The sequence below is a fragment of the Procambarus clarkii genome, chromosome 10, assembly GCF_040958095.1.
Source record: "Procambarus clarkii isolate CNS0578487 chromosome 10, FALCON_Pclarkii_2.0, whole genome shotgun sequence".
NCBI lineage: Eukaryota > Metazoa > Arthropoda > Malacostraca > Decapoda > Cambaridae > Procambarus > Procambarus clarkii.
Genome location: NC_091159.1, coordinates 27,650,043 through 27,660,960, shown reverse-complemented (window position 1 = coordinate 27,660,960; position 10,918 = coordinate 27,650,043). Strand labels below are relative to the sequence as shown.

General features: G+C 38.1%; 1 protein-coding gene and 1 long non-coding RNA gene across 3 annotated transcripts in view; both read right to left on the bottom strand.

Moving 5' to 3' along the window:
• The window catches only part of LOC138363025 (uncharacterized), a 439,332-nt gene that overhangs the window by 8,813 nt on the left and 419,601 nt on the right, over positions 1-10,918 (bottom strand). The gene's annotated exons all lie outside the window — the stretch shown is intronic.
• Positions 1-10,918, bottom strand: part of LOC123745994 (uncharacterized) — a 153,173-nt gene that overhangs the window by 8,813 nt on the left and 133,442 nt on the right. For both annotated transcript variants that reach the window (XM_045727104.2, XM_069321780.1), the window contains exons 2-11: positions 10,446-10,624; positions 8,270-8,477; positions 7,851-7,957; positions 7,491-7,693; positions 6,093-6,264; positions 5,703-5,849; positions 3,235-3,354; positions 1,453-1,533; positions 983-1,129; positions 59-224 (exon numbers count right to left, since the gene is read on the bottom strand). In XM_045727104.2, the coding sequence (XP_045583060.2) occupies positions 59-224; positions 983-1,129; positions 1,453-1,533; positions 3,235-3,354; positions 5,703-5,849; positions 6,093-6,264; positions 7,491-7,693; positions 7,851-7,957; positions 8,270-8,477; positions 10,446-10,580 (1,486 nt within the window). In that variant the 5' untranslated portion in view covers positions 10,581-10,624. The remainder of the gene's footprint in view (positions 1-58; positions 225-982; positions 1,130-1,452; positions 1,534-3,234; positions 3,355-5,702; positions 5,850-6,092; positions 6,265-7,490; positions 7,694-7,850; positions 7,958-8,269; positions 8,478-10,445; positions 10,625-10,918) is intronic.

Here is a 10,918-nt window from a genome sequence, read left to right as displayed (position 1 = left end):
TGCAAGTGAATGAAACATAACTATGCTCTTACTTAAATTCTTCATAACTACTACTTACCTTTTACCCAATTAACAATATCTTCTGGTACAACAGTTCTCCCAGGTTTAAGCACTATGTAAGCTTTGGGCAGCTCTTCTGCCTCTTCATCTTTCACACCAATAACGCCAGCATCAGCAATAGCCTCGTGGGTCATCAACAATCCTTCAAGCTCTGCTGGAGGAACCTGAGTGTGAAAACAAATTTATTATCTATAGATGATTTCTAAGACTCTTCTTGTAGCCTAGTCCTAATGACCGACTGATTACTGAGACTGTTGCTGCTTGTAGCCTGCGTCACTACAGCTAATATAATCTAGCTAATAAGGTACTCTTCAACACTTATCAAATTTAATTTTTTATTTATAGGCTGTGGCATCAGCAATATTTAAAATATTTTTTGGCAAGACACTCGCCTGGCGTTTCGTGAGTACTTTGTCCTGGGTTTGTATCCTGGCCGGGGAGGATTTACTGGGCGCCAATCCTTAACTGTAGCCTCTGTTCATCCAGCAGTAAAATGGGTACCTGGTTGTTTAACGATTTGGCAGGTTGTAATCCAGGGAATATTAGGATTAAGAACTTACCCGAAATGCTATGTGCACTAGTGGCTGTACAAGAATACAAGAACTCGAATATATAAATAAATAAATAAAATAAATAAAATTGAATTTGTGACAAATGACTGATAAGTCATGCAGCAATCAAATAAGTTCTGTACAATCGAATAAATATAACATTGTTAAGAGTAAATAAAAGGTGCAGGCAATAAAGAAGGAGGGGAAGGGGCAGAGACCCTGCCCAGAAAGCACTATCTCTTCTAAAAGCTACCGCGCGCTGATGTAGATCAAATAGGCTATAATGAAACAAATCTTGGAGAACTGAAAACCAATAAGATATAACATGTAAAAACTACCCTACTTTAAATTCTTAATATATCAACACACACCTGGAAGCCTTTGTATTTAATAAGTTCCTTGATGCGGTCCACAATATAGAAGACCCTCTTCTCATTATAATAGCTGACATCGCCCGTGTGAAGCCATCCTTCCGAGTCGATTAGTTCTTCTGTTGCTTCTTCATTATTTAAGTAACCCTAAGGGAAATAATGTGATTTTAGAATTTTACAAGATTGTAATTATTGCAACAAGGAATAGTAGCAATATCCATCATATGTGAAAATCTGTTTGGTAAAAATGAGTATTACTATACACTATATCTGAAACCTGTAAAACTCTTGAAATTATAAGTACACATTCTCATTGTACACAGATGGCCTAAAGAATATACAGTCCAAAAGAAAATATTAAATGGGCAACTCAAAGAGTATGAATTAAATAATGACATTAAGCAAATCCTCAAAAAATTATATGGTAAGACTCGTTAAAAGGTGATGAATACATCAGGAACCAACCTTACCTTAGTTATGATTGCACCTCTGAAGCACAGCTCTCCACGTTCACCAGGACCAAGAGAATCTCCAGATTCCATATCTACAATCTGAAGTTGCATTAAAATAAACAAGATGCATAAACAAGGGCCCAAGTTTAACATCACACACATACACGATAAAAACACCAGCAAGAATAACAGAAGCATAGTAGTCCAATAGAACCTGTCTGTGGGTTAAAGTTTATACTTACAGGTAAATAATCCAAATATATAATATTTATCAATAAAATCAAATATCAATTTTCTCTTTAGTTGTTTATAAATTGCCTTCTAACATTGATTAAAGGTACTAGAGCCGAGACAATTGCTAACACCAATTTTGGTCATCTGATGTTTAGCCAGAGCCAAACTTCACCTGCAATGTTTTTTTGTTTTGTTTTCTGGAGGGGCCAAATGATGATGACCCAGTAGCTAACCATACTGTGGTGGCTCCATGCACGAGTTACATCAGCTCTTAGAAGTCTGTAGTAGCCTATTGCAGACTAGAGCCAGAACCTGGCCCTCTCACAGAGGCACTGGAAGCGGGGACTGATACAGTCATCGTCATCAGTGAAACATCCAGAAAGTGAGCAGTGTTCCTGGGCCTTGTTGGACTTTTGTTGCTTTGAGTTGGGTTTCATGTCCTAGTCTCGCCTCTTCAAAGGTATGAATGTTGCTCTCCTACCTTACCATGTGATGGTTGATGTACCTACCAAGATGTACCACTGATGTACCTACCAAGTGTTGGTATGGAAAGCTTGCAGCTTTTGGTGGTACTACCACCTGTCAATGGTTATCTCAAACTAGGGGAGAAGCTGAACTGACTACTGGATTGATCGTTTGAGGAACTCAATTACTGCTTTGTTTCTTTTCTCTATGTATCTTTCAGTTTTCCATTTTGCTTCATGTACTTTCTGGACATTTCCTTGGTGAGGGTGATCACATTGGTCCTCTGTGCCTCTGAGGAGGGCCAGGTTCTGGCTCTGGTAGGCTATTACGAACTCCTGGGGTTGATGCGACTATGTGAAGAGCTATCTCAATATAGCTAGCTAGAGAAAGCCACCGAGGCCTGACCAGAAAGAGGTGTTTTATTATATTCAACGTAGTTTTTTCTGTTTTGGGTGCAAAAGCAGGACTTGCCTTCTAACCCTTGTTTACAAAGCATGGAATTCTTTCCACCGCAGGTCATCTGAAAACCTACCCTATAGGTTCCCCAAGAACAATAACTGCCAATTTATTTTTATCCAGGTTCCCATTATTTCTGGTTCCACAAGGAGGGGGGGGGGGGGGGGGGGGGGGGGGAAAAAAAAAAAAAGAGTTAATGAATGGCGCCCAATCATCCCACCTTGGCCAATATTTAAACCCTAGTCCTCACCTTTATGAAGCATTTACACCAACCACCTGCACCACGTATACTCACATACGTGCCATAACTAGCCATCTTATGGTAATCTGTTATAAGGAGGCTCAGCCAATAGTTCAACCCAAGTTACTTTACTTGGGTTGAACTATTGGACTTTTAATTAAATTGAAAGTCACAGGCTCACTGATGAGAACATAAATGAGTGAGTAGTCGAGTACTTTCTTTGAGTGTTCTTAATGCAATAAGTATTTAGTTATTAGAAGATGACAAATGCCTAGTTCTCAGGAATGAAAATTAGTATACTGTATTAATGTATCAGTCATATTTCCCAAATCTTAAATATTCACTTCATTCTTTCTTTTTATTTTACATCTACAGTTTTATGTATAACAAATTTAAGCTCATACCTTGGCTTCACAGTGAGCAACAACGCTTCCAACTGCTCCCACGTCACGAGACTCGCTTGACAGGGTTCCCAATGTAGTCTCGGTCATTCCAAAACCTTGTCTCACCGTGACTCCTGAAAGCTAGGAATAAATTCATTTTAAATTAATTTATTTTAATCTTAAAATAGAAACAAAGGGCGAGTTAATGAAGTTGCCAAGAAATGATCTAAATAAATTTTAATTAATTTATTGATATTTTTAAATACGTCTGGCTCTGGGAATTTATAGTTATAATTCATAACTATACACGGTAAACAATGTGCCAATTACATTAGTTATCACTGTAAACATTCAAATAGGTAAAAAAAGCTTTGATTGTATGAAAAGTGCATTAGTATGCAGACCTACTTAGTTGCCCTTTAAAACTGAGCACCTTTTATAATGACATTCCTGTGGTATGCCAAAAATAAATTGTTCCAAAAACAGTATTTTTTTCTTTTGATATACTGTACATAGTTAAGTAGCACCCAGGAAGCACGAAAATCTAAGTAAAATGTCTCTTCCTCTTGTAGTTTAGTTGTAGTGGCTAGGAGCAGTTACATTTTAGGGTAAATATGAGGCAAGTTGCCGCATGGGACTAACTTTGTCGATTTATTTTCAGTGCTTATCATTATTTAGTTTTTGTTTTAACAAGTTGTATCTATGTCAAAGATCGTGTTCATTATGTATAACTTTGAAAATATACATATATACAGATATATGTATATGTGTATTAATATACACAAGTATATGTGTATTAATATATGCACACCAAGTATTTATTCAAGATGGGGGATGGTTCCTGGAGGCCTGAGGAAGCAAATGTGAGCCCCCCTTGTATACATGGGAGTTTTGAATCTTATGATATATGAACATAATCACATGTTGGCTGGCACTTCACACACCCCTTAATATGTCAGCTGGTGCATTGCAAGGGTTATCTTGAGGTTATCTTGAGATGATTTCGGGGCTTTAGTGTCCCCGCGGCCCGGTCCTCAACCAGGCCTCCACCCCCAGGAAGCAGCCCGTGACAGCTGACTAACTCCCAGGTACCTATTTACTGCTAGGTAACAGGGGCATTCAGGGTGAAAGAAACTTTGCCCATTTGTTTCTGCCTCGTGCGGGAATTGAACCCGCGCCACAGAATTATGAGTCCTGCGCGCTATCCTGCGCGCTGCGGGTTAAGGTAAAATTCTAGCCAATGGAAGAATGAATTGTACAGTTGGGCAGGGTGACATGCAAGTTAGCAGTGCTGAAGGAAACTTGTTAATTTGTCATCTTCCATGGACAAGTTCTCTACAACTTTATCGTTGTTCCTAATTTTTTTCTTTCAAAAAAAGCCAGCCTCTGCCGAAGCACCACTGGAGTAAGTTCCTGGAAATTACAGAAAAATCAATCACTGAATCTAATCTAATGCCCACTGCCCCCCCCACCTTTTTATTTTTGGTGAGCCCTAAATTGTTTCCATTTACCCACCTTGACCCTTTCTTTCACTTGGGGTGTTTGCGGTTCAGTACTGGTATCTCAAGTGAGGTGGATGACTGGCCGGGACCCAGGGTGACCTGCCCAGCCATCCAGTGGTGATTGGACACATTACAAGTTATGACTGTTTGCCCGTAGCAAAGATCCTTTGCCTTGTTTGCTTCATTTTATTGATTTCTGCGAACAGTAGCTTGTGTTGTATCTAATCTTTCTGGTGGGGTTTTCTTAAGAAAGATTTGGAAAGATAAAGATTTACTCTGATCCTCAATCTCATTTACCTCCTAGAGAGTCATCTTTTATACCTAGCTCACAGTAGGTCAGCATGAATTGCCAAGGTCCAGCACACTTCTTAAGCCTTGGCTACACCAGCATATAAGTTCAAATGAGCTACTGAGAAAGCTTCAAAGAAAAAGGCATAAAAAATATTACAACTCCTCCATCCGCCAGTGGTAGATGGTTAAAATAAAAATGAGGGTTAAAAAAATTATAAAAATGAGGTAGTGTCCCAAAGCTCTACTTTGTAAACTATAAATATAATATCGGATACCCACAAGTCTAATTTGGTTCATGTATCCACAAACAGGTCTGTATCATACACTCCCCTGCAAACATAGCTACTGGTAATTGTAATACAGTACTTAGTCACCGTGGCGCAGTGGTAACACACTCGCCCCGCACTTCACCAGCGATTTGGCCTGGGTTCATATCCTGGCTGGGAAGAATTGATTAGGCGCCAATCCTTAACAGGTAGCCATTTACCCAGCAGTGAATGGGTACCTGGTTGTTAAACAATTTGGCAGGTAGTATTCCAGGGAAAATTAAGATTAAATTAAAGGACCTGCCCAAAATGCTATGCATGCTAGTGGCTTTACAAGAATGTAAGACCTCTTGTATATACAAATAATTATTTTTTTAATTTAGCTATGTTTGCACGCGCACACATGTAAACAAAGAATAATTCTACTTACCCGCTCAGCGAGTAATTTTTGTATCTCTCCAGAAAGAGGAGCAGCTCCAGAGAACACATTAGTAACCGAGCTCAGGTCAAAGTGTTCAACTAATTCATGCTTGGCCACAAAAATGGCCAGCGGGGGTACCAGTGGTAATACCGTAACCTGAGTTAAAAAAAACACCTTTAGATATGATGACAAAAATAATTACTTTGACATAGGTTCACACACAGTTTTAATGACAATCTTGATTATTTTAAGCATCATTTCATAATTTGAAATATAATAAATAATGAGAACTGAAAAATAGTTGATAAATACAATGATATTGTACATCTCATCCAAAACCATGGATACATTTAAGAAGATAAAGTATCAGTGTAACCATGAAAATTATACTGTACTTGCCTTATAAGTCTGAATTGCATTCAGGAAAAGATCTGGAATGAATCGGGGTAGAGTGATCATAGTTGCTCCCTGGGTGAGGGATGCCAGCATTAAGCCAATCCCAAAAGTATGGAAAAATGGCAAAATTCCTAAAACAACATCTTCATGGTTTATATATAAGTACTCCTTTCTCCTGTAAGGAATAAAGGAGAAATACATGTTCATATATACAGATAGTATAGATGCAAGAAAAGTCATTAAGTCAGTGACGTGGTCACAGTATCAACATGCTGAACAGGTACACTAGTTGCGTGTAATCGTTCACACCAACGATCTACTACTGTACCACTTATCATCACACACTACTTTTATCTTCTCTTTTGGCCTTAATCTTCATTGATTTTCATTACTAAAAATTAATATTCTGTACAATAATATTTATCTAACACAACTTCAGTTTGTTGAATCAGTACAACCAATTACTATTTATAAACAAGTATTACAGTACTGTATATGCTCATTTAATGCTTTCCTTCAAGAATCTTCAATTTAACAAGATATTCACATAGCTGTCTTCATCCGAGAGAAAATATTCATAAACTATTGTACTACATAAATATAATGGCCAAAATGTTTAAGGCCAAAGTTATTTCCAAGGAGCGAGAACTCTGTATATGCCTCGGCTTTCATACCACATAATCCCATCATATATCAACCCCACTTTCTTTGCAATTCTCAATCTATATCCTTAACCTTGACATACTTCCAATAGCTGTCTGCAATTATAGCCTGTGCATGAATTGCCAAATACAACAACTATACATTAGATTTGTGAACAATTTTTTGTCATGAACACTGTACTGTGGGATTTTAATACCCAAGCCATTTACGGGTTAAAAATTATCAGCTAAATCTCGGCATTTAAATCTGCATGCAAGAAATATATATAAATACTGTATACACATCATCGATCATAAAATTACATTTTATATTTCAAATTACTGTGCTGTACCTAAAGTTTCAATTTCTAAGCCCCATTTACCTGTATTTTTTGTATCATAATGACATTGTGTTTTCCTTCAAAGTAAATCCTTGTTACTTAAGGTTTAAGCCTATGATACAGAGACAATGACAATACAATAGAATGACAAAAAAAAAAGATAACAAAATATGAAGCCTTAAAAAGAGTACCCTTGTCAAGTTACATTGAGGACCACTCATTCTGAGCAAACAAAATCATAATCATCTATTAATCCAAGGTTGCTTTTCCATAGGGCACAACTGAATTATCAGCAAAAACACTATAGTACTGTACATTATATACAATATAATTTGTAATATTCAAAAAAATTAAGAAGGTAGCCAAATAAAATGGCAAAATTATCAACAACATTTAATTAAAATGAACTTGCTTCATACCCAACAGTTGAGAGAACTGCCAGCCAGTTTGTTGCTGTAAGTTGAACACCCTTGGGTAGGCCTGTAGTGCCCGAGGAGTAGGGCAGATGGGCCACTTTATCACCGCACACACCCTGGCACTCCCAGTTGTCAGGAGCTTCTTTCTTTAGGCTATACACGGCTTCTACAGAATCTTTGGCTTCATTTCCCAACAGATAAATACCCTGATGATAAATGAATGTGTAAATAAACATTTATTCAGTCTGAATAACTATAAAACATGAAGGAAGAAAACATAAAAATATGAGACCCTGTATCTATTAATTGAATTATATTAACCTTTGTAAATGAATGTATAGTTGTACAGTACATGCAACTAACCTTTAAGTCATCCAAATCCTTTGTAGCTGCTTGAACAGTAGCAAGAAAAAGTGGATGGACAATGACCCACTTTGACTGACTGTCAATGATATGCCGACGCAGTTCATCTAAAGGATAGATAAACAAAATCTTTACTCAGCTAATATGATCTGTCTACGATGTTATCTCGAGACTATTTATAAACATTTAAGCACTTCGTTACAGAATGTTCACATTAAGATAGCATAAATAACATTTATTTTGTTGCATGAGGCACTACAGAAAACCAGAAATGCAGGGATGACTTTTTTTTAATCTAGAAAGGAAATACAGGATAGGCTATATTTTGATCACTAACAGGTTAAACTAATATCTTGTACATTTAAAAAGAGAACCCTTATTAGGGCTACCTAGGAAATTATATGGAATATAATTTTAACCTGGAGTGTAGAGGGGGTTCGCTAGGGTCACCACAGCCGAGGATGCGACCGCAGCGAGAAAAATTGGTGGGGCATGGATACTATTGGGCGTCACCAAGCATACTACATGACACGCCTCAAGTCCAGTTTCTTGCCAGCCATAGCTTAGGTTACGAACCAAGGAAATCACATCACCATATTTAAATTTTTCGCCCGATACTGCATCTATCTGAAATATGATGACTTTGAACAGTACAGTGAAAATGTTGCCTTCAGCATTGTATTTTCTACAAATAACAACTAACAACAGTTACAACCTAATCTCATAAATTCATTTCTGTATGTACAGGTATATGTATTGTTTAAAATATATGCAATTCAAATATAAAAAAAATATGGACTCAATGGTCAAACTTAACTACAGAACCCTACTGTACACTATATTCAATTATACCTCAACAACAGACATGAGTTAACAGCCAACAATAATATCTCTCTCTCTCTCTCTCTCTCTCAATCTCTCGGTAACACCAGGAGTGCCCCAGAGCAGTACTGTACGAGTTCCATTATCCCAACTATATGGGGAAGGGGCTCCCATCCTGATAAGCCAGACATCCGGATAAGCAGAATTCTTACAGGGGGAAGTCCAAAAATGACCATATTCACATTTTTTTTTGTACCCCAACCAACATCATTTGAACTTCAACACACTATAAATAAAAAAAAAGTGTTGAATGTAATGAAACATTTTCTGGGTTGAGCCCCAGAGGCTCCCTGCCACTAACAGACTGATATCCATTATATTAGTGTAGAGCATCAGTTAATTGGAGTTCTTTGCCTACTGGGAACCACAAGCCAGAACCTGGTTCCCTCAGAGAGGCAAAGGGAGCAATGGCTTATGAACACTCCACTTTGTGAGAGTATAGTCATGTCTGCTATCAACCAGGGGGGTTTAATACCCAGAAAGGTAGGTGAACCATTACAAACCCCTACTGGAAAAACATTACAACCCAAGACTGAACAGAGCCCAACCCCCCTCCCCCTAAGAGGAATCGACAAACAAGCAAATGTCTAATCAACTTGCATGCCTACTCATTAGCAACCTCCCTCCCCTGAGAGAGGGGGAGGTTATCATGAGATGATTTTGGGACTTTGCATCCCCGCGGCCCGGTCCTCGACCAGGCCTCCTTTTTGTTACACCCACCCAGGAAACAGCCCATAGCAGCTGTCTAACTCCCAGGTACCTATTTACTGTTAGGTAATAGGGGCATCAGGGTGAAAGAAACTCTGCCCATTTGTTTCTGCCTCCAACAGGGATCGAACCCGGAACCTCAGGACTATGAATCCGAGGCGCTGTCCACTCAGCTGTCAGGCCCTTGTCTGTCAGCTGGAGGGATTCAGTTCAGGCGGCTCAAGCACCAAAACCGGCAGTTCGTTAACTGATATCATACATAGCATACGTTATCTCTGGCCTCATTCTCCTGTCTGGATTTTGCTCTGTGTGGTTGTGCCAGCTGTGTGGTTTGGTGCGGTGGCCAGGTGTTCTAGAGCACTCGAGCTGCACTTGTCTCGGGTTACCTTCCTCTGGCCTTTAAAGGGCACAATTTGTATACAGTGTTACTTTGGTGTACGTCTGCCCAAGAGTACAATTTTTTGGTATTCGACGTCAAATTATACCAATTATCACATTTTTTATTGCAGATGCCAACTGGAGGTCAAGTTAAACTAAACTGAGAAATCACCAGTGTCTCCATTCTCCAACTTTTGGTCAGGTGTGATGCTTGCAAGAATTCCTGTTGAACTATGGAGTAAAGTTCATCAGGTCTGGCGGTGATTAGGCTTGTCTTAGCGAAGAAGCAATCGAGTGGTCTAGCTCAGAAAAATACCTTCTCTGTGGAAAACTTGTTGAAAATAAATGAAAATTTTCATTATAACTTACAGAAGTAATGCACACTTGTACAGTAATTATAAATAGCAAATACTGACTTAGAATTAATGTCTGCAAACAAGTAATAAAAGTGGCAATCAACATAAACTTAAGTTTGGTATCTTATCGACCCAGTACACTTACAACTGACTTGTATTAGAATGTATGAAAGCAAAAATGTTGCACATACAAGTACTGTACAGTAATGTATCCTTTATACTGTATTAGAAGAATAAGAGACTTGGAGTGAGAGTAAGAACAGAAACTCACTAGTGCATCTTTCTCTGCAGAAAATTTCATCTTGTCCATGACATACTGAGCAAATGGCTGGTCTGGCACTGGACCCACATTTTCCCACAGACATCGATGAATATGCTCTTCCTTCTCCACCCCCTTGCAGACCATGATTTGTCTAGTTTTAAATGATGTATCCTTCAATCCAATTAGACCTAAAAGAAAAATTGTAGTTATTAATTTGAAAAATCCATTGTGGTGTTAGAAATATATTAAAAATTTGAAATAAATGTTATACTAAATCATTTACACATAAGCATGAGGACAAGATGAGATTATTAACTCGAGTAACATGGTCAACATTTGAATCAAACTGAGCTTGTGTGCTGATATCAATGATTTACATTATTAATATCAATATAAACCATTGATAAAATTTTATCACCCAAAATCCAGTCGAAATTTGCTGTCTTCACATGACCTAGTGACCAGCTTGAGGCCTGAGACAG